At 53.1% G+C, this 26,229-nt stretch overlaps 1 protein-coding gene and 1 non-coding gene across 2 annotated transcripts in view; one reads left to right on the forward strand and one right to left on the reverse strand.

The window, feature by feature from the left end:
- The window catches only part of LOC144579688 (maestro heat-like repeat family member 5), a 55,663-nt gene extending 30,094 nt beyond the window's left edge, over nucleotides 1-25,569 (forward strand). Inside the window, 13 exon segments of the mRNA XM_078352475.1 lie at nucleotides 10,412-10,574; nucleotides 12,013-12,194; nucleotides 17,728-17,876; nucleotides 18,231-18,364; nucleotides 19,147-19,187; nucleotides 19,189-19,288; nucleotides 22,643-22,722; nucleotides 22,724-22,805; nucleotides 23,407-23,458; nucleotides 23,461-23,549; nucleotides 24,218-24,629; nucleotides 24,831-24,905; nucleotides 25,338-25,569. Coding sequence (XP_078208601.1) covers nucleotides 10,412-10,574; nucleotides 12,013-12,194; nucleotides 17,728-17,876; nucleotides 18,231-18,364; nucleotides 19,147-19,187; nucleotides 19,189-19,288; nucleotides 22,643-22,722; nucleotides 22,724-22,805; nucleotides 23,407-23,458; nucleotides 23,461-23,549; nucleotides 24,218-24,629; nucleotides 24,831-24,905; nucleotides 25,338-25,438 — 1,660 coding nt within the window. The 3' untranslated portion in view covers nucleotides 25,439-25,569.
- Nucleotides 13,110-13,185, reverse strand: LOC118148709 (small nucleolar RNA SNORD5). The gene has a single exon (XR_004735625.1). It is a non-coding gene; the product is annotated as a small nucleolar RNA SNORD5 (small nucleolar RNA).
- Nucleotides 25,570-26,229: the final 660 nt, after the last annotated feature.

The raw sequence follows: 26,229 nt of genomic DNA on the forward strand, positions 1-26,229 counted from the left end.
CCAAAGTGCTGGGATTACAGACAGAAGCCACTGCACCCGGCCAGGTTTGTGCTTTTTATTTGATACTGATCCAGGGCAGGTAAACCCCAAAAGTGGGGCTTACCCCAGGAAGGTTCTTAGTTTCGCCCAGGAAAACACTCAAGAGCAAGCCCATGGTGTTAGACAGCAACTTGGATCAAAGCGGCCATGCACAGCAGCAGCAGAGGGGCTATTCCTTATAGAGCAGGGACACCCAGAGGCAGTGAACCCAGAGGAGCAACTCAGAGGCACTTCTGCAGTTATGTGCAAATTACCGGGCAGGTGCTGCAGAAACTTTTGGAAAAAAGGTCATTGCTATGGAAAGGGGTGGTAACGGTGCAGTGTTGCCATGGAAATGGTAAACTGGCCTGGCACGCCAGTGGGTGTGCCTCATGGGAAGGTGCTCTGCCTTGTCCCTAGGAGAGCTAGTCCTCAATTTGTTCCTGTGTCCATACCCCCGCTCCTACCCCAATACTCTAATTCCCACCTGTTTTCTGCACAACAATCAGTGAGATTATTCTATTTGCCTCTTTCTGTCTCCTTTCTTCTCCCATTTTTCAGATACCTATTTATACTCTGTCAAAACATTTAATATTCACACTCTAGTGCTCCACCCTCATCTCCATACTGACACACACACACTGTCAGTTCCTAGGCTGAAGTTTTCCAGTCAGCCCTCAGTCTGAAGAAGCTCATCCTCTGAAAGATTCAGAATTCTTTAAGTTCTTTTATGTTGAAAGTTTTTTATTTGAAGAATGTCTTGGCTGGATATAAAATTCTTTGTTTACATTTTCTAAGTCTTTTTAAAATGCTGTTTCACTGTTGCCTTGCATTGTTTTCTAAAAGTGAATGACAACAGGGTTTTTTTGGGTTTTTTTTTTTTTTTTTTGACACTTGTATGTTATTTGATCTTATTGCCCAGACACTTTAAGATTTTTTTTAATCTTTGAAATCTAATCATTTACTTAGGAAATGTCTCAGAGTTGATCATTCTGGATTAATGTTCCCAGGCACCTGGTACATCCCTTGATTATGTCGATTGATATCCTTTTTGATGTTGTTGTTTCTAGAACATTTTCTTGGTTATCGTGTTGAATATTACTCATGTTCCCTTGCTGTTCTTCTTCCTCAGGGACTCCAATAATACAATTGCTATCCTCCTGTCTTCCATTTCCACTACTTTCTCTCTGACCCCTTTTACTCCTTCTTAAATTCACTTTCATTCTCTCGGCTGTTCTCTTGTTTTCCTAAATCACCTTATTAAGTTATCATTTGAGTCTTATCTCTCTTGGATACCTGGTAATTCTTCTTCATTTCTGAGATAATTTTTTCATTTCATCCATTTCTTTCCTGAAGTCAACTCTGTTTTCAGCTCCTATTGGATATTGTTTGTCCTTTTTTGGATTCATAATTCAAGGTCATTTTCATATCTTTAAATGCTTATTTGAGCATATTTAATGACATGTAACATTAATGTTATCTTAGGGTTTTTTCCAGCATCATGATTTTTTCCAAGGAGAGCTTCTTATTTTGTGTGTGCTGATTCTTGTTTTCTTGTTTTTTACAATAACTCTATGGATCTGCTCATTTTGTTTCTGTTCATGTGTGTGTTCTGTGAGTGTTTTATAGGATTTTAAGTTCAATGGCACCCTCTTCTGTCAATAGAGCAAAGTCCAGGTAAGTTAATAGACAGTGATAAGCAAAAGGGTTATGGATCCTCCAATATCTTTTGTTCCACTTCTATTGCACTTTTCCCTTTTAGCTCTTTCCCTATCACTACCTAATCTCCAAAGGATACTTTCCTTTCTTTTTTGCCCTTTTCTCTCCCAAAATCTGTGCATTTTGAAGACTGACTTTCAAATCAGGCATACTTTTAAGTCACTTCTCTGTGGTTGGGGCTCTGACCTACTTGAACGTTTTTTTCTTTTTCAAGACTTAGGGTGGGCGTAGTCTTCCAGAAGATGCTTTAGATCAATCTTAAGCCCTGTTGCTAGCTCCTTCCTTCCCTCCTCCCCCACAGGTTCTCTCAGCCTGCCTTTATCAAAGCCTTATGGGAGAATGAGATGGGGTGGGAGTGGCAGAGATTTCGTGCTGAGGTTGACACTCTTCTGTTTCTGCTTAGAGTAATTTTGAAGTTTGGGAATTCTCCGGAATTGCGCTGGAGTCATAGTTTTTGTGTAGTTTTATTTCCCTTCTTGTTTTTGTTATATGTCAAAGAAATTTTGGGAGGTGGATACCTTGGCAATGGCATCGTCTTCGGCTACTTAAAAGTGTACCGTTCTATCTTATTGTATTGGAATTTTTATCTTATTTCTTCAATTCTAAGAAGTATTTTGTTCACATTTTAACATTTGTGAAATCAGAGTGCACGTTACATTGATGGTCCCTTACACCTGGATTTATGGAGTTTTCTGCCAGTCACCTGGGGACACTAAGAACACTTTAAATTTAAAAGTCGCTGCTTGAGACTTTATTGGGTCACATTGGTGGTGTGAATTCAGACATCCAAACAGGTGTGGGTTCAAATTCCCAGGATATCTGTACCCTTCCCACTTTTACCCGCTGTGCTGGCTGAAGCATGAAGGTTTGCTCGATTCTTCTTCTGCCCGGCAGAGTTCTGTTTATTTGGATCACACTTAAACTGCACATGAGACCTTTGGGTCCCAGCTCTATGTTGGGGTCTCCTATAAGACTCCCATCTTGGCCAATTTTTCTTTCTTAGAGGTACATGAAATAAGGGTGAGGTGTGTCCTAAAAGTATAAATGGAATTATACAATATGTACTCTTCCAGTATTCTTCTGTTGTCTGGCTTGGGTTTTGGGGTTTTGTTTGTTCATTTGTTGGTTTGTTAAGACAAGGTTAGTTGCCCAGGCTGGAGTGTAGTGGTGCAATCGTAGCTCACTGTAACCTCAAACTCCTGGGCTCAAGTGACCCTCCCACCTTAGCCTCTGACTGGCTAGGACTACAGGTATGCATTGCTACACCTGGCTAATTTATTTATTTTTTCTTAGAGATGGGGTCTCATTATACTGCACAGGCTCATCTCAAACTCCTGGCCTCAAACAATCCTTCCACCTTAGCCTCCCAAAGCGCCGAGATTATAGGGATGAGCCACAATGCCCAGCCTGTCTGGCCTTTTTTTTTTTCCTCTAATATTATGTGTCTAAGATTCATTTTAGCATGTTGTAGTTCATTCATTTTTGTTGCTATATCATGTTCCATTTTATGAACGCCAGTTATTCTTTTTACTATAGGTGGACATTTGGGTCATTTCCTATTTGGTACTATGGTTAGCAGTGCCTTGGTGAATGTGTGCCTGGATGTACATAAGCGCTCAGTTTCCAACGTGTATGCATCTTGGATGGAAATGCCTGCATCATAAAGCTACGCATATATCCAACTCCAATACATAATGCAAAATGTTTCCGAAGAGCGTGTACTGATTCACATGCTCAGCAGTGTTTTTTTAAGGGTCCCTGTTGCTCTGCAGTTCACTAACACTCAGCATTCACTTTTTAGCCAGTAATCAAAGTTGTAGCCAATCTGGTGGTGCTATTAATCAGTGTTGTGGTGTTCACTTTCACTTTCTTGTTTAAATGGAGAAGCTGGACATCTTTGCATCTCTTTTTGGCCTCTTTGGAGATACGCCCATTCAGATATCCTGCACATGTCTCTGCTGTGTTGTCACCATTGCTGATTTCCATTCCCCTGGCTCACCCTATCTAAGGTTCATCATTCTGTTGCTTTCTTTTTATTTTGTTGTATTGCACCTAAACATATTCCTAAAAGTATTTTATTGTTTTTATAATTTCATATAAATCATCATTTCATGTAGGTTATAATTTTTACACTCATATGAAAGGCATTATGTTGCATATACTTGTTGGAGATTTCCATCTGCCTAATATTACTATAGATTTTTAGAGTTTATATTGTCTAATATTAAGCCTCTAGTAATATAACACCACCAGTTTTCTTTTATTGATATTGCACAGCGTGCCCCTTCCCAGACTTTTACTTTTGTTAGTTCTACATTCTTTTGTCTCAGACGTGTCTTTTGCAAACAGCATTTAGTCGGGTTCTGTAGCCTGACGATCTTTGTCTTTAACTGAAGCACTTTCTCAGTTTACAGTTACTATAACTGTTTATATATTGAAGATTTAATTTACCATCTTTACTTGCTTTCTGGACCAAAAAAAAGAACCTTCAAAATCTTCAGCTGACTTAATACACTCCCAATGTTAATGCCCTCCATGTTTAATTCGGTATATTTTTAAATCTCACAAGTCAATATTTGTTTAGAGTTCCCCATCTTTTCACTATTTTCTTTGCTCCTCATTTCCTTTTAAGCCTCACACCCCTTACTTGAGGCCATTTTCCTCCAACCTAAAGCAAATCCTTTAGAACCTTCTTTAGTTTGGGTCTGCTGTTAGCAAATGCTTTCAGTTTTTATGGGAAAATGTCTTTATTTCCTCTTCAATCTTGATCAACACTTCACTGGGTATAGAATTCTATGTTGGCAGTTATTTTCTTTGTACACACCAAGCTAACATTCCATCGTCAACCGGCTTCCATTACTGCTGTTGAGAAGTCAGCTGTGAGTGGGGCTGCTGCTGTTTTTATAGTGCTGTGTGCTTTATCCTCTGACTGGCTTTACAGTACTCAGTTTTTTTCTGGTTTGGGGAGTTTGTTGTTTGTTTTTATTTGTCTGACAAGTCACCACAGTGTGTCTAGGAGTGGACTGTTTTTTAATCCCGTCTTGAATTCCTGTTCCGGAATATTCTGGTTCTGGAAGAATCCCAGCCATTATCGCTCCACATAGTACTTCTCCTGCATCCTCTCTCACTTTCTTTCTACAGCACTGATTAGGCACATGTCAATATCTCGTCATATCCTCTATTTCACTAGATCACTCAGAGTGCTTTCAGGAACAGATAACACACTCAAATTGGCCAAGGTGGAAAATGTAATAAAAGAACTATTGGACAAGGGTAGAGTTTAATGTGACTGACAGAGGAAGGGACAGTGCCCCAGGAATAGCAACTATGCTGAGTCATTGCCACCTTCTAGACCTAACGGGGCAGGGAATGGGCATACTCTCAGAATCAAGGATGTCTGTATGGCTAGACCACAGGACAGATGAACACAGTCATCCTGGGGCCACTCCCAGGGAGAGACTAAAGTATAAATGCCCTCAGTTCCTCCACTCCCACCTTCTGACCTCCTGCTTACCGTTAGCCAAGTCAACTGGAAGCCAAAGCTCAGGAGAGTCTCTTGATGGAGTCTATACAGGTCAGCCTCCTGGGGCATGAGGCAGGGTGGGGAACAGCAGAGATGAGATCTGCAAGGGCAAGCAGAAGATATGCAGCACAATTTCTTACTTCCCTTCTGTTTCCCCATATTTGTGTCTCTCATTGCTGAATTCTGTATAATTTATTTTGAGTTATCTTCTAGCTAATTCTCCTTTAACCATGTCATTCTGGTGTTAAAGTTTTCCACTGCATTTTTTTTACATTTCAGATTTGGGTTTTTTTTTTATTTCTAAAAAGTCATTTTGGTTCTTTGTCTCACCAGCTCTATCACTTATAGGTTCCTAGTCCCTGGAGACATTTTTAAGTTTGTCTTTTATTTCTTTATTCATAATACTTGTTTTGTTTTGTTTTGTTTTGTTTTGTTTTGTTTTGAGACGGAGTTTCGCTCTTGTTACCCAGGCTGGAGTGCAATGGTGCGATCTCGGCTCACCGCAACCTCCGCCTCCTGGGTTCAGGCAATTCTCCTGCCTCAGCCTCCTGAGTAGCTGGGATTACAGGCACGTGCCACCATGCCCAGCTAAATTTTTGTATTTTTAGTAGAGAAGGGGTTTCACTATGTTGACCAGGATGGTCTTGATCTGTTGACCTTGTGATCCCCCCGCCTCGGCCTCCCAAAGTGCTGGGATTACAGGCTTGAGCCACCTAATACTTGTTTTATAGTTCATGCCTGATAATTCCAAGTCTTCAGGTCTACTTCGTTATTCTTGCTGTATGGTACTGATGGAGTCTGTCTTCCTCATGTGTTGGATTATCTTTGACTACATACTAGATGTTGTTTTTGAAAGAGAAAATGTAGGAATAATTTGAGGCCCACAATTAAGATATTTTCTTCCAACTAAGACAATTTGTCTTTGTCTCTGCCAGTCACCTAAGGATACTGCAGCCCATGATTACCTTAAGACAAATCCAGTGCTTGAGATTCCCTGGATGCCCCCACACAATTCAAACCTGACTGAAATTTGCTTGGGTTTTTTTCACACCCACTTAAGCACCAGCCTGGAAGTGGCAGAGGGTCTCCTATGAGATTAACCACATTGTGCCGTCTCTCAGCTTCAGTCTCTGTCCTTTTATCCCACAAAACTGTCAAAACTGAGGATCTAATTGTCTAGAATTGTCAGATGCCCTGAAAGTATCAGCTTTCCTGCTCCCAACCCCTGAGGGTCATCATATTCCCCACATGTTGACTACAGTCTTGTCATCTCTTTGATACTTCCAGGACCCTTGTTTATATTTTATTTCTTTTTTTTTTTTTTTTTTTGAGACAGGGTCTCACTTCATCAACCAGGCTAGAGTGCTGTGGCATGATCTTGACTCACTGCAATCTCTCCCTCACAGATTGAAGCAATTCTCATGCCTCAGCCTCCCAAGTAGCTGGATTTATAGGCACATGCCACACACCTGATTTTTGTATTTTTGGTAGACATGGGGTTTCATCACATTGGCCAGGCTGGTCTCAAACTCCTGACCTCAAGTGATCTGCCCACCTCATCCTTCCAAAGTGCTGGGATTACAGGTGTAAGCCCACCAAGCCCAGACTAATATATTTTTCTCCAACCTTTGGAGTTGTTTTCAATGGAGGAGTTGATTCAAGTAGCTTAGTGCCCCACTACCGGAAGAGGAAGCCTTCTCATTTGTTTTTTTAAAAAACAGATCTATTGAGATATAACTCACAATTTGGCCATTTAAAGTGTACAATTCAATGGGTTTGGCATGTTATTTTTTAATTGTATTATATAAACGATGCCATTGTGTCCACTCTGAAGTGTATGATTCAGGCATTAATTATATTTGCAGTTGCTGCACAGCTACCACCACCGTCTAATTCTAAAACATTTTTATCACTCCAAAAACAAACTCTGTAACTATCAAACAGTAATTCCCCATCTCCCCCTCCCCAAAGCCCCTGGTAACCTCTAATCTATTTTCTGCCTTATGTGTGGCTCTTCTAGACATTTCATGTGAGTGGGATGATATATTTGTCCTTTCAGGTCTGGACTGTTTCCCTCTGCCTAACGTTTTCAAGGTCCGTCCATGCTGCATGGCACGTGCTGGCACTTCATTTCTTTTCATTGCTGAATAGTAATCCACTGCATGGGTAGACGACATGTTCATTTGCATTTCCTCTGCCTTTGGGCCGCCATGAATAATGACGCTGTCAACACTGGCACACAAGCATGTGTGAGTCCCTTCTCTCAGTTCCTTTGGGTGTGCCCCTAGCAGTGAAGTTTCTGGCCACGTGGTAGTACTCTGTTTAGCTTTCTGAGGAGTGGCCATATCGTTTTCCTGGAACCAGCAAGGTTCCAGGGTTTCTGTCTCTCCACATAGTCGCCAACACTTGGTGTTTTTCATCTTGGGGCTGTAGCCACCCTGGTAGGTATGAAGTGACATATTGTGGTTTTGATTTGCATTTCTGCGAGGATGAATGACACTGAGCATCTCTTCATGTGCTTATTGGCCATTCGTATATTGTTTTTGGAGAAGTGTCTATTCAAGCTCCTTCTCTGCTTTTGAATTGGGTTTTTTTGGATTGTGAGTTGTAGCTCCCATTCCTTAAGTCCACGTGAACCAGACTTTGTCCACTGCTGCTCCAGTAGAATGGTTGTCATCAAGGTCAGCCATAACCTCATGTCACCAAGTCCAGTGGTCTATTCTCTGTCCCTACCTTATGTGGCCCGTCAGCAGAATTTGACTCAGCCAGTGACTCTCCTCCTGGGAACGATGCCCTCCCCAGCTCTCCTCCTCCCTCTCCGGCTGCTCCCGCTCAGCCCCCTCTACCAGCTCATCTCCCTGATTTCTTAGCCCTGGCCACAGGGCTGACCCTTGATCCTCCTCCTTAGCTACACTCACCTCCATGGCAGCCACATCCATCCCATGACTTTATATATCCCCTAAACACTGACCCCTCTGGCCCAGGCCCCTCCCCAACCCCCTGACAGCAGTGCTTGGGTGTCACACAGGTGTCTCCCACTGACCCAGCCAGGCCCCACCCCTGGCCTCCCCCAACCCGCCCCTCCTGCAGGCTTCCCCATGTCCTACCTGGTGACTCCGTTCTCCCAGTGGCTCAGGCTGGAATTCCTGGTGCCATCCGGACTCTTCTCTACACCCACATCCCACCCCCTAGGAAACCCTGCCAGTTCCACCTCTGCCTGTGTCCTGCCCCTGCTGCCATAACCCTAGTCCAGGACACCACCGCTCTCACCTCCAGTGGCTTGCCCACTTCCAACCATCCCCCCGTCCTGGAAGAACACACGCAGGTCATGCCACGTCTGTAAAATCCTCCAGTGGTCCCATGTCACTCAAACCCAAGGGCAAAGCCTCCACAGTAGCCATCAAGTTTGTGCTGTGGCCCCGATGACCTCATTGCCTTCCTCTCCTCCTCTCCCCTCCCCTTCCCACTTCACCCCAGTGACACTGGTCTTTCTTTCTGCCCCCTGGCTGTCTGTCTGGAAGCTTCTGTCCCCTCCCCCCACATTGCTGCCTGACTTCCTCCCAATATCCTCAGGGCTTTACTCAAGTGTCCCCTTCCCAGGAGACATGTCCCTGATTGCCCTGTCTGAAACTGAAGGCACCCAGACTCACCCCCTGCCCCCTATGCGGCTTTTTTCTCTGGAGCAGCACTGAGTATCCGGCACTCCACAATTCCTGCTGTGTCCCCACAACGTTGTCACTCACAGGAGGCTGAGATTCCTGCCGATTCCACCACTGCTTGGTCCCCTGGGACACTGTCTGCACATGATGGCACTGGGCTCACACCTGCCGACTGGGGGACAAGCCCACAGGGAGCAGAATAGAAACATCTGCCCTCTGGGCACACACACTGACTCAGGGGACAATCCTCCTGTTTAAGCCTCATAAGGCTGGCACTGCCCACTACTCTGCAGTAAGGAATCCGAGGCTCAGAGGGGCTAAGTGACTCCCCCAGCGTCACACAGCCAGCATTGGGTAGAGCAGGGGTCTGAGCCCAGATCCTTCTGATTCCAAAGGCTCTTTCCAGCTGGGTAGGAACTCCTGGAGTCCTCCGAGCTGCTGAGCCCACCCAGTCAAGGGACAGATGGGCCTGGAGTGGCTTCCCCAGGTTTCAAGGGCAGCTGCCATTGAGTGTCTTAAAGCAGGGGTGAAGGCACACAGGACCACCCTCCTGTGGTCCTCCCCTCCCCTCAAACCCCTTCCACTCAACACTCAGACCCAAAGATCATTTAGGGCAGTATACAGGGTCATCGAGGTCACCAGCCTCTCAGGGCAACCCAGCTGTCCCTTCCGTCCCTCCAGGCCTCACCGGGCCATGCCCCATGGATCCATGGAAGGGCCACCAGCTGGACAGGCCTGGCTTCCCAGCTACAAGGCAGGTCCTTGATCAGGGCAGGTTTCCTCTCTCCAGTCTGCAAAATGGGCACTGTACCAACTGTAAAGCACTGTGCTCATGCTCATGATGACCTGTAACCTGAAGCAGGTTGGGCCGAGGAGCTGGGACCCCGCAAACCCAGAACTAGGAAGGCATAGTCATGAAAGTCTTCCAGAGGGAAGTGACTTTGTGGTGAGCCCTAAGGGCAGAGGGGAGGTAGCCTGAGACGGAGCACTCTAAACACCGGGACTGAACAGGTGGGAGCCCCAGAGGACAGGAAAGAGAGCAAGGGAAGGATAGGCAGGGGCTGGAGGTCAGAGATCAGAGGGCTTGGAGGCCATGGCTTTGAGTGCTGGCTGGGGCTCTGGTCTGCAGGACCTGGAAGCCAAGGAAGGTGACAAGCAGTTAGGAGATGGGGATACATTAGAGAACCTCCAGCATGGGTGAGGAGCTGGCGGGGAGACCCTGAAAGTGGGAAGACAGGAGGAGGCCAGTGTGGATATGAGATCACAAGTGGGGACCAGGGGCACGTGTCCAGCCCCTGCCTCAGGCCCCTCCCTCGCTGACCTACAGTGCTCTTATCTGCACTGGGCCCACCCCACTAGGGTCCAGCTCAGGACCCAGCCTAGGTTTGCTGTTCCAGGCATGCAGGCTCTGGCAAGGGTGGCCTGCTGGTGTGGCTGAGCCCAGCCAGGCCCGGGTGGCAGCACTGCCCTCATGTGCCCCCTCTGCCCACAGCCACACCTTCCAGCTGTGGAGGGCCCTGAGGGCCAAGCTACCCATGAGCCACCTGGTGCTGGCCACTCTGCTGGGCTGGCTGCAGGAGCGACCCCTGCCCACTGGTGCCAGCGACAGCAGCCCCCACCCCAAGGAGAGGACCTCCCTGCGCTCACTGGCCACCGCCCTGTGATGCTGGCCACAACTCGGGCACTCACTGTGTGCCAGACTGTCGGGGGCACCCCACATCCAGGCTGCTGCACCCACTCCAGCCCCGGCCTGGAGGGAAGCTGCCCAGGGCTGACCGCACAAGCCCAGCTCCCGCCTCCTGGCCAAGGGCTGTGGGCTCCTGTCTGTGAATCAGGACAGTGCGTCAGTGCCCTGGGCTGTCAAGGGGACTCACTCGCTGTGGGGAGCCTTGGAGAGGGGCTTCAGGCAGAGGGGGAGGGCGTGGAGAGACTTGATAGCCCTCCCCATGCTTGGGTTCTGGGGAGTCATAGGTTCTGGAAGAATCTTAGAGGCTGCCTTCTGCAGCGGCCATCGTCCGCCTCCCTCCGTAGGAAGTCCCCAGCTTTCCTCAAAAGCCCAGCACTGCCTCACACTCCCAGGAGCCAGGAGCTCCCCTCCAGGCATGGCCACACCTGTGCCCCTTGCCTGGAGCCTGATGAGGCCACAGCTGTTCCTGTGTAGAGTTCTCCATGCTGAGTCCCTGCCCCAAGTGCCCCCTAGCAGTGGCCCAGAGCTCACAGCAGCCTCCTGCCACCCAGAGCCCCCCCACACAAGCTGCTGTCTGCAGCAGGGCTGTGGTTTAACAGTGGTGGCTGATGGGAGAGCACCCCCTGGGTCCCAGGCTCTGTCAGCTGGCCATCGCCAACACCCACCAGCCCTGGGCTGATGCTGCCCCCTGCCGGAGAACCACACAGCAGTCTGGGTGAGACCCACCCAGGCATAGTGGGCAGCCTTCCCTGCACCCCACCGTGCTGCCAATTCCTGCTCTCCCCAGTCACTGCTCAGTGCTGGCCCCACCCTGAGAACATTCTGGACTGAGTGCCCTGCAGGCACAGTAGGCCTTGGGGGCTGGGAGCTAAGGCTGCTGTCAGCTAACTGCCTGCCAGGACCATAGGTTCCCAACTCCCAGGCATCAAGCCCTACTGTGTGCCAGCCTCAGAGCTGAGGGTACCGTGGGACCACACGGCATAGGACCTTGCCTTCAAGGCAACAGAGGGGAGGGCCCAGATGCTAGCAGGTCACCCTCAGACAGGAGCAAAGTGCAGAGGGCAGATGGCGGCATCCAGCATGCAGTCGGGGGGAGTCACTGTGTCAAGATGGAGGTCTGCAGGGGTGTGGGGTGGACAGCATCCAGGCGGACAGCTGGGGCCATCCAGCAGCAGTGAGACCCAAGCAGTGGCTGCAGAGGGTGCAGGAGAGGGCCGGGCTGAGGCTGCAGAGGCACAGGGGCCAGGCCCCATCTGGGGAGGGACAGCATCTGGACACTTGGACTTGGTCCTGAAGAGCTTGGAGCAGGGAGGGACGAGCATTCTCAGATGTGGCTTTTATGGGTCAAAACCCCTGCTCCTGGGATCCAGGGCCTGGGAGTCTCACTCCACGCCTGCCCCTGACAGGCCATGAACACGCTGCATGAGCTGCAATTCCCCCGGGAGTTCAAGCAGGCCATGCAGGAGGCCTACCCCGAGACCTTCCTGGCCCTCCTCACCTAGATGCACTATGTCTTGGAGTTGAACCTGCCTGGGGAGCCTCAGCCCACACAGCAGGCCCAAGAGGCAGCTGTGCCCAGCCCCTAAAGGTAAGACTAAACATCCCAGGCCTCCTGGCCTGGCCACATACAGGTGCTGAGAAATGCTGAGTGTATGATAGAATTATATTGTTTGCTAAGAAGAACAGTGGCAAGGAAAACCTAGCCACCCACTCCCCTACCCCCCAGCCCCCAGCCCCTCTGGCCACTGCCACCACCACCACCACCACAAGTAGAAAACTGCTTGGAGCATTCTAAAGTAGCAAAACAGTCCACGGATGCCATACACCGTGAAAACAATTCTTTCAGCGGGGATATGTGACCTGCCCCCGGGGCTCCCTCGTGGAGAATGCTTTCTGGTTCATCTGTGATCAGTGGTAAGCAGGCACCAGCTGCCTCCCTACTTTATCTTGGTTCTGTGAGAAAACACAGACCACCTGTTTTTAACAATTATCACCTGTTCAGAGAGAATAAATGCTTGGGTCAGCATCTGCTTGAGGCCCTCAGCCCGGAATGCGTCAGCCCCTGAGGTTCTCGGCTCGAAGGCTGCTGGCCCCGGAGAGTCCCGCTTTGCTGTTCTTCCTGGGTGTCTGCTCCTCCATGCCTTTAGCGCCACCTGGCCAGCGGGGTCGGGGGGGGGGGGGTCGGTCTCCGCTGCCGAGCTGGTCTTGGCACAGAGGGTTCTGCAGGCATCCAGGGCACGGACAGTGTCAGCCTCCTAGGGCACGGTAACCAACATGCGTGCCGCAGGAATGTTTCATCTCCCAGTGCTAGAGGCCAGAATTCTAAACCCCAGGTGACTCCAGGGCATGCCTCCCCGAAACCCGCAGGTCCTTCCTCACTGCTTCTGGTTCCCAGTGTCTCGTGGTCACTCGGGGTGCTCCAGGGCTGAGGCTGCACCATACTCATCTCTTCCCCTGTGGTCACCTGACCTTTCTGTGCCAGGGTCCAAATTTCCCCTTATTTTTTTTCCAGCCATCAAGTTTCAGTTCATGTCTGTTGAGTGGTTCAGCAGTTGAACAGTTCAGTTCAGCATCTGAATAAATGTCCCCTTCTTACAAGGATGCCAGTCATTGGGTTAGGGCCCCACCCTAGCAACCTCGACTTAATGACAACTGCAAACACCTATTTCCAAATAAGGTCGCACTCACAGGTACTGCTGGTCCACTTCATATCTCTTTTTGGGGGGACACAATTTAACCCACAACAGTCATGAGCCCAAGCGCCATCCACAGCCAGGACTGTGTCCTGCTTACCTGTCACCTGAGGGTGCTTGGCAATAGAGACATTCAGTGTCACTGCCATACAGGACTGCACAGGGACAGCATTACCAAAAGCATCCATGCAGTGAGCCACATCTTACCCCAGCGGGCTTCCCGAGAGGGCTCCAAATGAATGTCATCTTCCCTGCTTTACAGATGAGGCGACTGAGGCTCAGAGTGGGTCAGAGGCTTCCCCTGAGCCACACAGCATGTCCATGCAGAGGTGACCCAGGCTCACCCATGGGGGCAACGCCTCTCCAGACCCTCTCAGGCATCTCATTGGCCCTCGCCCGCTCCCCTGTTACCCACCCCCCCACCCCTCCGTCGTATTCTGGCCTCAGTAGGGCTGGCTGCCTTCGTCTTCACTCTGCCCCAGGTCGTATTTCCAGAACTCCAATAAGCAAGTCTTTAAAACCCGCTGGGGCCGACTCTTTTCAATTGTTTGTATTATGATGTGCGTCCCGCAGTCTGTCCATTTTAACAGCTCTCCCCAAGGCAAGTCACTTTTTAAAAAATGCCACTTCTTCTCATCTTGCCTCTGAATTCGAATGTGCGTGAAGTTCCTTTTTATTCAGTTCAACAGTGCAAAATGCATGAATCTCCCCTAATAAGCTAATAAAACGTTCTCCTCCCAGAACGTGGTGGGACTGGGAGAAAGCCTCACCCATCTGCTCCTCCCCCTGCTGGAACGTTCTTCCCCCAGCCACCCTGCCTCTGCAGGCTCTGCTCACCCGCACCCCGCTGAGGCCTCCTCCACCACCCTCTGAAATAGCAGCCCCGTGGTGCCTCCCACCCCCTGCTGCCTTATTCTCCCCGCAGCCCCGCCGTCAGCTACCACCTGTGCTCTGCGCCTTTTACCTGCTTTACTAACTGCACCCATAGACTGGAAGATCCTGAAGAGCCAGGGACATCTGTCTCTCGCGGGTTCCCCCCCAGAGCAGGGATGTCTGTCTGTCTCACTGGGCCCCCACACACACACCTGGGCGTCTCACTGGGGGCCCCCACACAGCAGGGATATGTGCCTCACGCGGAGCCACGGGTGGTTTCCGCTCAGGCCGCTCCGCCCTACCGGCTGGCCGCTCTCCGGGCGGGTACCCCCGGAACCCTGAAGGTGGCCCCTGCAGCCCGAAGAGGAGAAACTCTCACCACAGGCACAGTCCTTGGCTCTGATTGGCCTAGCTTGGGTCACATGCCCACCCCTGAACCAATCACTCTGGCCACAGGGGCCTGTGCGGCTCTGATTGGCCAGGCCCGGCTCCCACGGCCTCTGACTGGCCCAGGGAACGGAACCTGCCTGGGAAGCCCCCGCCCACGCAGGGGCCCAGGCTCCAATTGCCCAATCAGCTGCCGTGCCACCATGGAGACTGGGGGTCCTGAGAGCACAGTATCACCCTGGTGTATCCCAGTGGCCAGGGGTCTGAAGTCCCTGCCAGGCTGCTGTGGCACCATCAAGGTGGGGACAGGGGCCCAGAAGGGCATCTGGATGCGCAGCATCTGGATCTGCATGCCCAGCACAGGACACTGTGGGGCAGCAAGCGAGTCTTGAGGACTGGTGGGGCTAGTCCTGGGCCTCTGACGGTCTCATGTCCTGCTTAGATGGATGGGCCTCTGCGACCAGCGAGCGGCAAGTGGGGTTGGGCAGGTCACCCTTCCCTGGGCAGGGCTTCAACAGGGGCTGCCAAGCTGGCTGGAGGGGCCTTCCTCTCCCCTGCTCCTCCACTCACAAAGCCTTTTCCTTAGAGACGTTTCCTAAGTCGGTCAGTTCTCAGCTGGGTCCACCTCCAGCCAGTCTCCGCCCTGCTCCACAAAGGAATTCTCATTGCTCTCACATGTCATCCATGTGGGCCAACTCGTTAATTCTAATGGGCTACATCGTTTCTCTTTATTTGGAAGACATTCATCATCCTCGCCCTCATCTCATCTTCATCTTTCCATCTGTCCCCCGGGGATTTGGGGGCAAAAGCTTGTGATCAAAAGAAGAAGAGGAACTTCACGCTCATTAGGTTGACTACTGTCCAAAAAAAAGAAAAATCAGAAAATGAATGTTGGCGAGGATGTGGAGACATTGGAAGCCTTGTGCACTGCTGGTGGGAATGTAAAACAGTGCAGCTCCTTTGGAATAGTTTGGAAGTTCCTCAAAAACTTACATGTGGAATTACCATATGGCCCAGGAATTCCACTAATGAGTTTACACCCAAAAGAAAGGAAAGCAGGCACCTGGGACAGATATTTGCACACCCTGCTCACAGCAGTGCTATTCACAATAACCCAAAGATAGAAGCAACACAAGTGTTCATCAGTGGGTGAACAGGTAAGCAGGCTGGTCCACCCAAATAATGGAATACTATTCAGCCTTGAAAAGGAAGGAAATTCTGATACAACGTGGATGAACCTTGAGCACATTCTGCTGAGTGAAATAAGCCAGTCAAATACTGTATGAGTCCACTTACTGGAGGTCCATGAGTTGCCAAATCTATAGAGACAGAAAGTAGAATGCTGGGTGCCAGGGACTGGGCAAAGGGAGAGTGGGGAGTTTAATGGGGACAAGCTTTCAGTGTGAGCAGATGAGAACATTCTGGGGATGGATGGGGGTGATGGTTGCCCAATATTTGAATGTGCTCAATGCCCTGACCTGTACACTTAAAATGGTAACTTTTATGAGATGTGTATATTACCACAATTAAAAATAAAACCAGAAGAGGAAAGTGTGGGAGAGGGAAGGGGGTCTCATGGACCCCCAGGCTGGGGAGGAGTGTGGAAAGCAGAGGGGCTTTGCCTCCTCTTTCTCAGGTGCCTTTGCCCTCTGGGAGCAGAGTGAGGAAAGGGGGTTGGTCGGGTATGGGGCAGGCGTCACTGGGATGCCAAGTGTCTAAAAAGGCTGAAGGCAGGCAGCAACGCTGGGACCAGAGGAACGGAGATGTTTCCTTGTCTGCGGCCAGGCATAGATTCAAGGGGCTCTGCCTTCATTGGCCTTGGTGCTACACATGGCTTTCTCCCTGAGCATGGCCGGGGGTCCTGGGCTGGAGGTGGTCTGCAGGTTTACGGACCTGCAGGGGAGTTGGACGTGGATTCCCAAGAATGCTAAAATCAGCCCATCTTTCCAGAAGCCCTCCTGTGGCTGCAGGGACAAGGCAATCTCAAAGAACAAACCATCCAGTGCCCAAGAAGCCACAGGACCAGAAGCTTCTGGAATCCTGGACCAAACAAAATGCCACCCCCCCCCACCAAGTCCCCTTCTTCTGAAAACAACTGTCACTTTGTGGCTGAGACCAGTGACCTGGAAAATGCTGCCTCTTTTTATGACACAGCTAAGGGCAAGAGGACAAGCCAGCTGGAATTTGGATTGGCACCATCAGAACTTTCATGGATGGCATTTCATCATTTGACACTTGGTTTTGCAAATCTGCTCAGAAACGTGCCTGGTTCAAGCTGATGGCCTCGTCCACCCGGGCGTGCTCACACATCCAGGGTGATGCCCTCACACTGACCGAGCTGGGGAGGTGGCTGGAACAGACAGACAAGCCAGCAAGCCAGGGCCATCTCATGTGTCATGAGCCTGCATGCTGGGGCTTCCTATCTGTGCCCCAGGGACTGCGTTCAGTGACAGTGACATCCTGTGACAGTCACATCACTGGCAGGTTTGGAGCCAGGGCCCAACTTGACCCCACCTCTGCACCCCTGGCCAGGCTGTGTGCCAGGATGTGTCACCTCTCCAGACCGCTCCCTCCTCTGCTGAAGGAGAATGACAGTAGAGTCCCACCTCAGGCTGGGCAGGTGAGGCACCGTCCATGGCACCTGGCAGCCACCAAGCACACAGCAACACCACAAGCCACACACAGCATCTTTGTACGTCACACACAAGCAAGGGCCGTGCCGCTGGCTTCTCCGTGTCCACTGAGGGCAGCGGAGTCTCGGGAGGGGAGGATGGACACTTCCCTGGCTCCGCCATGCCACACTTCCTAGCTCTCCCACACCTTCATCTGCTGCCACCCTCTGTACCCTTCGCCCATATTTAAATGCTGCCATCCTCGAGCTGAACCCTGCCCCTCCCTAGAAGGGCACTCCCGGTCTCCTGCTTAAGCAAGACCCAGGTCTGAGTGGGCACATGCTTCCTCCCCGTGCCTGTCCCAGCCCCGCCAATCCTAGGCCCCCGCATTTCTGTGCAAAGCAGGGCAGGAGAGGGCAGCCCTGGGGCCCTCAGTGACGTCAGGCACAGGAACCAGAATGTGGCTTCCTATCTGGGTCAGCTGGGCACCCTTCCCAGGGCAGGGGGTGGCCCAGGTGGCCACTTGTGGCCAAGGCCCTGAACCCCCTCTGCTCAGCTGCAGCATGTCCCTGGAGGCGCTGAAGAGCCTGCTGTCCACCACAGGACACTGGCATGACTTTGCCCATCTGGAGCTGCAGGGTTCCCGGGAGCTCTTCACCACCATCCACACGTGCCCGAAGGGCGTGGGCCTCCTCGCCAGCTACGGTGGGACCAGGGCAGGTGGAGGCAGCCTGCGTCAGGCCACGCCCATCCAGGGGGCTGGGTATCTGGACTGCAGTGAAGAGACACGGGACATGGGACACAGCCCCCTGCCCTCCATCACAGGCACACACCCAGAGCCTTTTGATTCCCCCAGCCCTCACCCTGGCCCAAGGCTGTCTAGGGGACAAGGGTTGTGCCTGCATCTCCTTCTCCCCCATGTCCAGCCCAGGCCTGGCATGCAGTGGGCAGCCAGTGGGTACAAAGGGAGTGGGAACATGCCTACCACGTTGGGACTTTTCTAGACGCTGGGCCCAATGGGATGGGTGAGGGAAGGTGGGCTCCAGGCAGTGACCCCAGCCCAGGTCCTCCCATGCAGGGCCACGGTGCAGAACCACTGCAGGCAGCTCAAGGCGGTGCTGCGCCAGCTGCTGCCCAGGCTGCAGAGCCCAGAGGAGCGGGAGAGGAAGGCGGCCATCCTCATCCTCACTGAGGTAGGGCGCATGCAGGCAGGGAGCACCTCAGATGCCTGAGCCTAGTTCACTCTAATTCCTCCAGCCTCCTTGACACCCCAGCAGAACACACACCAAAGCTCGGCCTGACCAGGGCGGCTGCCCAGACAGACCCCCTTGCACCCCTGCCTTCCCACTCCCAGCCCCTGGAGGGGGCCGCAGCCTTTGGGGGACCTGTCTTCCCACTCAGCCCTCCCTGGCACAATCGCTGCAGAGTTGAAGGGGCACTGGGTGCAGACTCAGGCTCCAACCAGCCCTGTCCTGCCTGTGCAACTCACGGTGAAGCCAAAGGGGAATGGATGGGTAGAAGCAGACGACACTGGGGGTGGCATGCTTTGCAGCTGCAAGCTCAGGCAGAGGGTGGGGGGCTGGGGCAAGGAGCGTGCCTTTTCCATAAGTAATACCAGTAGGGGAACCCAAGCGAAAGCCTCATGCCAGCTCCCACCAGCCGCCTGGGCCACCCTCCATGGGAGCTCTATCCCCAAGTACCCCACAAGCCTGACTCATGATACAAGTGAGGCCTCGCCTGGCTGTGTGACTTCAGGCAAGGCCCTTTCTCTTTCTGGGGCTCAGTTTCCCCAGCTGTACATGAAGGGGTTGAACCAGGTACCAAATACTTGTTAACTAAGATACCCAAAGGGTACTGGTCAGCTTCCCTCTCTGAAACTCCCAACCGGACCCTGGACCTAGAGCCCCACTCCTCAACACAGATGCAGACACCTCACAAAAGAGTGACCTGCCTGCCCTCCCAGGGGCCACCCTAGTTCCTCTACAGCCCTCCCCTGCTGGAGGTGCTTCCCAAACGGCTGCCTTGACCTGCTGACACGCGGCCTCTGGGACCCCAGCCCCGAGGTCCACGTGTCCAGTCTGCAGGGCCTGGGGAACATCCTCTTCCTCCCGGATAAGGTAAGGGCAGTCAGGCACCGTGGCTGGCACACCCCGATCCCACAGAATAGCCAGAGCACCGTGTGTAGGCAAGGGCCATCAGGTCGGAATCACCACTCTGTCACTTCAGGTGGTGTGGTTTGCGACACCTGACTCCACCTCTCTGGACTTGTTTCCTCATCTGTAGAACGGGGCAGGCTGTGGGAGGGGTGAAGTCTATTCCCCGGGGGCTGAGTCTCCTTACACCCACAGAGAGGGGGACCTTATTGCAGACCTCCAGGTGGCCACTGTGAAGCCGGCCAGGTACCATCCCAAGGCTCAGCCAGAGAGGAGAACGCCCTCTGAGAACCCTATGAATGGGTCTTCCCAACCCCCCGCTGATGTCTCCAGTCCCAACCCATTCTACCTCACCACCATCATCATGAACAGCTGTGGGAGGGAAGGCCTGTGATCTCACCTTCGGGAGATCTGGTCTTACCCAGTTACAGCCCCCAACTTACTGACACTGCCCTTGCTGTGGGGGCCCAGGGCACCATGCAGTGGTGAAGGGTCCAGGCCCTGGACCTATCCCCGCCCAGCACCTTCTAGCTGGCAGGCTTTGTCAGTCCTCTGGGCCTCAGCGACCACATCTGTAAAATGGGAGCAGTAATAGTGCCTGCCTCCTATGGTAGGCAGGTCAGCCCTAGAGGCACTGGCAGCAGCAGCAGCAACCTTCCTGCCTGGCTGACTGCACAATGAAAATGCCAAGTTAGAGGCAGAGATTTTCTCATCTGATCAGGAAGTGTGGAGCCTTAGCCTCCCCTCATCCACCCCAGGGGCTGTGTTAGGATCCCAGAGGGGAGGGACATGCCCAGCCCCCACTTCTGTTGCTGTTGGAGGAGGCAGTTATGAACATAAACATTTTCAGGGCTTGTGGGAAGAAGTGTGATCATGGAAAGGCAGCAGAAGGGACAGTTTCCAAACAGATCCCATGTCATTTGCCCGGCAGACTAGTTCACGCTAATTCTGTTCCACTCACAGGTCTCCGCATGGTTCAGAAGAGACCTCCATTAGGGTCACAGCTGGCAAAGCCTGTTGCATTGTGCATGACGCATAGTAGGTGCTTAATGGAAGATGGAGACTAGATACCACTTCCTCATTAATCTGTTCATCCCCCCATCCTTCATCCATTCATCCATCCATCCATCCACCCATCCACCCACCCATTCATCCAGTCCACTCATCTCTCCATCCATGCATTCATCCAGTCCACTCATCTCTCCATCCATCCATCCATCCACCCATTCATCCAATCCACTCATCTCTCCATCCATGCATCCATCCATCCATCCACCCGTTCATCCAGTCCACTCATCTCTCCATCCATGCATCCATCCATCCACCCACCCATTCATCCAGTCTACTCATCTCTCCATCCATCCATCCATCCACCCACCCACCCATTCATCTAATCCACTCATCTCTCCAGCCATGCATCCATCCATCCACCCACCCATTCATCCAGTCCACTCATCTCTCCATCCATGTATCCATCCACCCACCCACCCATTCATCCAGTCCACTCATCTCTCCATCCATGCATCCATCCACCCACCCACCCATTCATCCAGTCCACTCATCTCTCCATCCTTGCATCCATCCATCCACCCACCCACCCATTCATCCAGTCCCCTTATCTCTCCATCCACCCACCCACACATCCACTCATTCATCCAGTCCATTGCTCTCCTTCTATGCCTCCATCCACCTACCCACCCATTCGTCCTTCCCTCTATCCATTGATCCCATACATCTACCCATCCATCCCTCCACCCACCCACCCATCCATCCAACCATCCACTCACCCATTCATCCAGCTATTTACCTACCCATCCATTCATCTCTCCATCCATGTCTCCACCCATCCAGCCACTCATCCAACTATTCACCTACCTATCCATCCACTCACCCATTCATCCCTCCATCCATCCAACCATCCAACCACCCTCTCACCAGGCATGCCTCCATCCATCTACCCATTCATTCATTCCTCCATTCATCCGTGCATTGATCCCCCCCATCCACCCACATATCCATCCCTCCACCCACCCACTTGGTCCTTGGGTCCTTCATCTATGACTCATTCTTGCATTATTTATTTTGCTCATTCTTTATGTATGCATTCATTCAATCAGTTATTCATGTTTGCTCCCCCATTCAGTCATATCATTCATTCATTCAGTGTTTGGTTGTCTCTGTACCATATGTCCTACCAGACAGGGAGATGATCAGTAGGAAGTTTCCATGTGCCTCCTCTTAACCATGCACTGAATACAGGGAAGAGAGAAAGGCAAAGAAGGGCCCTGCAGATCAGGAGGACCAGGTCCAGAGAGGAGGGATGGTTCCCTGCCTGGCATCAAGTGGGGTGTGGGCAAGAGCCACAGAAGGCCAAGAGAGACAGGCCCCGAGAGCACTGCCAGCCAGGGAGGCCTGCCAGCGTGGGGATGGGCAGACGGGACCAGGTGTGGCTGGTGCTGGCCACCGCACTCCACGCTGAGCAGAAATAAGCCATGCTGTGCATTTCCATTAGAATTCCGTTCTTTTGTCCTGTTCTGACCCAGCCAGAACCCTCGTCTTCAAACACTGGCTGCAAACATAGATGCTCAGAAACTGTGTGCTGAATGACTCACTCGCTGAACATAAATATTTTCAAAGCAAACAGCTTAGAGAGCTAACAACATTGCTTTAAACTTGTTTAAAGGTTGTACCAATCACCCTGGTTTGTACACAAGGCATTGATGAGGGTCCCAATGGCAAGAAACATCCATTGGTGGACACACTGCTGATCATTCATCCCAATAACTCAGGAGCTCACTGCAAACACGCAAAAAAAAAAAAGCCCAATGTGTTGGCTTACGGCTGCAATCCCAGCATTTTGGGAGGCCAAGGCAGGTGGATTGCTCAAGCCCAGGAGTTTGAGACTAGCCTGGGCAACAGAGTGAGACCCCATCTCTACCAAAAAAAAAAATTAGCCAGGCGTGGTGACACACACCTTTAGTCCCAGCCACTCAGGAGGCTATGGTGGGAGGATTGCTTGAGCCTGGAAGGTCAAGGCTGCAGTGAGCTATGATCACACCACTGTACTCAAGCCTGGGTGACAGAGCGAGACCCTGTCTCAAAAAAGAAAAGGGGCCACCCTGTCCAGGCCATGCAGCTCCTAGGGCAAAACCCGGGTGGGAGCACAGCTCTCCATGGTGGGCAGGGCCAGGCTGGGATCCATAGCTCTGAGTCACCCTCCGGTGCAGATGGGGTGAGGGGGGGCAAGTGGGAGGGCAAGGCAAGGTGCAGGGCCAGCAGGTCCTGGTGCCCTCCACCCACCAGCCCCACCGCCCCCAGGGAAGCCTGCTGCAGGGACAGCTGTGGCCCTTCCTCAACAGCTTCTTCCGGAGCAGCAAGCAGGTGGTCATGTGCATCATGGACACTGTCAGACACGCTGCACCGCCTGGGCGCGGGGTTCCAGAGCCTCAGTGTCGCCATCAACACACGCTCCTTTGAGGGTGTGAGCACTGGGGCGGAGCAGGGTAACCTCCTCTCACGCTCTCCAGGACCCTCCTCCCAACCCAGCTCCCTTTCTTTGCCAAGGGGGACCCCGAGCTGCAGCAGGGAGGCCCCGGGCCCAGGGGAGCTGCCCACTGGTGGCCCTCGGTGGAAGTGGGCCCCTGGTACGTACCCTTCTCCACAGGGCTGAACTAGCTCTCACATCCAGTGCCCAACTCCACTGGACTCCAGCCCCACAGCAGGCTGCCCAGATATAACTCTGACAAACCAGCATGGTTCACCTGGCTGTTTTTTCTTCACTGGAAAATTGGGGGATAGGCACCCCTCAAATGCATTCATGATGCTGGCTACCATGATGCACTTCTGGGTAGAAGGGAGATGTGATTTTTATGTCCTTGGAGACATAGCCCAGTGTGAGGGGGAGGCCCAGCCCTGCCCCAGGAGCCGAGAGCCTGGGTGAAGGAATCCTGCCGAAGGAACTGAGTTGCACCCCTACAATGAGTTCCACGGTCAGTGCCCACAATGAGGTGCGGGGTCCCACTTGGACCAAAGCCGGGGCCCCCAGACAGACCTGGCCGTGCCTCTGAGCCTCTACCTTGCAGGAGCGGGACGGAATTCGGGCGGCAGCCACGGCACTGTTCAGGGACCTGGTGGCAGCGAGCTGAGTGGTCTGCGGACCCAGGTGCACCAAAGCATGGTACCCCTGCTCCTGCATCTGAAGAATCAATGCCCAGCTGTCGTCACAGTCAGTGCCCACCCCAGGCAAAGCAGGTGGTAGGCCTTTGTCTCAGCCAGGGCTGGGGCCCACAGAAGTCCAGGGCACGGGGCAGACAGAGGGCAGCAGGGCTGCCTGAGAGTGGGGAGGGGTCCCACGGGACAGCAAGTGGCAGGCAGAGGCTCTGGCCCCGACTGGTTCCTCTGACCACAGTCGGCCTGTCCACTCCCCCACTGTGAACACACATGCAAGTGAGGCTTGCTGTCGATGTGGCAGGACCCAGCCTTTTCTGCCCACTGCTGTGTCCCCAGGGCCTGGCACAGGGTTGGGGGTCCAGCAGCTCAAGGAGCTTTTTGGAATATGGACTGCATCCTGCCTGAGGTGCCAGCACACGCCCTGTGCACAGCCCACAAAGTCACAGCTCGGCCTCGTGGGTCTCCCTGCCATGGAGAAAAGGAGGATACACAGCAGCCATGGAATGAACAGCCAGAGCCATGGGCAGGCCAGCCTGGGCTCTCAGGGTGGAGGCACAAGGTGCCACTGCCGGGGTGCAGGAGGCTTGCCGAGGGGCACAAGCAGAACAGAGCCAAGGATACCTGCACAGCAGGCTGCCTCCAGTGCCCGCCAAGGCCTGTGGTCTCCAGAGCAAGGGGCTCTGACATGGGTGGCAGGTGAGTCCTCCAGGCCTATCCCCACAGCAAGCCAAGTTCACCTTCTACCACTGTGCTGTACTGCTCCACTGGCGGCCACGGCACACCCTCTTCTGCACGCTGGCCTGGGAGAGGGGCCTCAGCGCCCGCCAATTCCTCTGGACCTGCCTGGTGAGGGGCCTGGGATCGGTGGGGAGGAACAGGGCCAGGGAGTGGGAGGGCCAGGCTTGCGGCTCCCTGTTCTCTCCTGCCTCACACACAGCTGCTGTGGCTGGGCACGGCAAGCTGGGGCTGGAGGTCCATGGTACCCCCATGGCACCCCAACCCCTGTCCCACCCAGGCGTGCTCTCCTGCCAGATGACCCGAAGCCAGGAGGAATTCAGCATCCACTTGTCACAGGCCCTCAGCTACCTGCACGGCCACTCCTGCTACATCAAGACCTGGGTGACGCTCTTCATAGGTGGGAGGGCACAGAGCCGGACTTGGAGACCCCCAGGCCTGCCCCCATCCAAGTACCCTTGACCCGCCCTGACCCACCTGCCCACAGGAGAGGAAAGGGGTGGATGAGGAGCAGCTTTGGGCTGAAGATGGGGCAGGGGTGGCCTGGAGCGCCCCAGGAGACAGGGAGCCCCGAGCCGCCAGCTGCCCGGCTGTTGCGCAGGCTACACCATCTGCTACCACCCCAAGGCCGTGTCCCAGAGGCTGAATGCTGTGGACACCAACCTGCTGTTCCACAGTAAGTGGCCCTCCCTCCAGAGCTCCCGCAGCCCAAACACCCCCACCCCCACCCAAGCACACTAAGACCCACTGCAGACAGCAAGACTAAGGCCCCAGAGGGGACCCTCCCCCAGCCCAGCGTCAGGACCAAGACCCAGGCCTCCTGAGCAACACCCAGCCCCCACCCCACTTTCATGTCTGGAGGCCGAGATCCCCCCCAGGCCCCCATCAGGGCACCTGGGGCCTGGACTCACACCCGCTCCACAGCTGCCTCATGGCACCAATAAAACAAGGGACCAGGGAATGGCGGTGGCAGGTGAGTGTGGAGGGAAGTACCCAGGTCGGAATCACAGGAGGTGGACTCTGAGCCAGCCTCGCCACCACCCAGGCTGGAGTGAAGGGGCTGCTCCTGGGCTGGGGTTGCCTCTGACCTGCTCCTCCTCTCCTGGAGCTTTTGAAGATCTCAAAATTGACCCAGAGCCGAGCATCCAGGAATGTGCCACCAGGCAGCTCTCCTTCCTCCAGGAGGTGTTGGCCAGACCCAAGCAGTGACCTCCGGCTGTCTTCCTCCACTGCCTTCCCCTCCCCTGTGCTCACCTGGCCAGCCCTTCCCCATCTGCCCCTACCCAGAGCTTGATTGCATAATAATTTTTCACTTGAAAGAAAAATCTAGATTCAACAAAGAAGCATTACACGTGTCAGCTCCCTGCCGACTCGCCACAGGAGACAGAATACCAGGAGACACAGGCCCCAGGAGACACTGGCAGGACTTGGGGACAAGCTCAGGGTCAGGCCAGGGGTCAAACTGTGAAGTCTGTGGAGCCCCCTGCAAGTGGGCGCCTGCCCACTCCTGGAGACAGGGTCACCTTGATTGGGACCTCAGCCCAAGCCACAGCCTGCCAGAGTCTAGAGTCCAGGGTCCCAGGTCCCGAGGGCTGGGTGGGCGCGTAAGGGCAGCCTCCGCCAAGAGTCACTGCTCGGTATTCAGTCTGTCTCCAGCTGGGAGTGCCACAGTGGCTGGGGCTGACAGTGGGGTGGGGTCCCCTCAGTCATGACCCCCAGCCTCGGGCCCCCAGGGTCTCCCTCCACCCTCACCTACATCCTCTTCACCCCATTCAGGGTGAGCAGCAGAACCGGCCTGGCCCACCCGGGACACACTGTGGCCTGAGGCAGGAGTCTTGGCTCTCTGAGCCTCGGCCATTCCATCTGTAAAATGGGCAGTAACACCTTCCTCCCAAGACACCTTGGAGGGATGAGTCCAGAGGCAGACACCCTAACTCCTAGAGGGACACCTGGGGACCTGCCCAACCTGCAGCCTTGGCCTGGGGTCCACACGGCTCCTG

The sequence above is a fragment of the Callithrix jacchus genome, chromosome 16 (genome assembly GCF_049354715.1).
Source record: "Callithrix jacchus isolate 240 chromosome 16, calJac240_pri, whole genome shotgun sequence".
Classification (NCBI taxonomy): domain Eukaryota; kingdom Metazoa; phylum Chordata; class Mammalia; order Primates; family Cebidae; genus Callithrix; species Callithrix jacchus.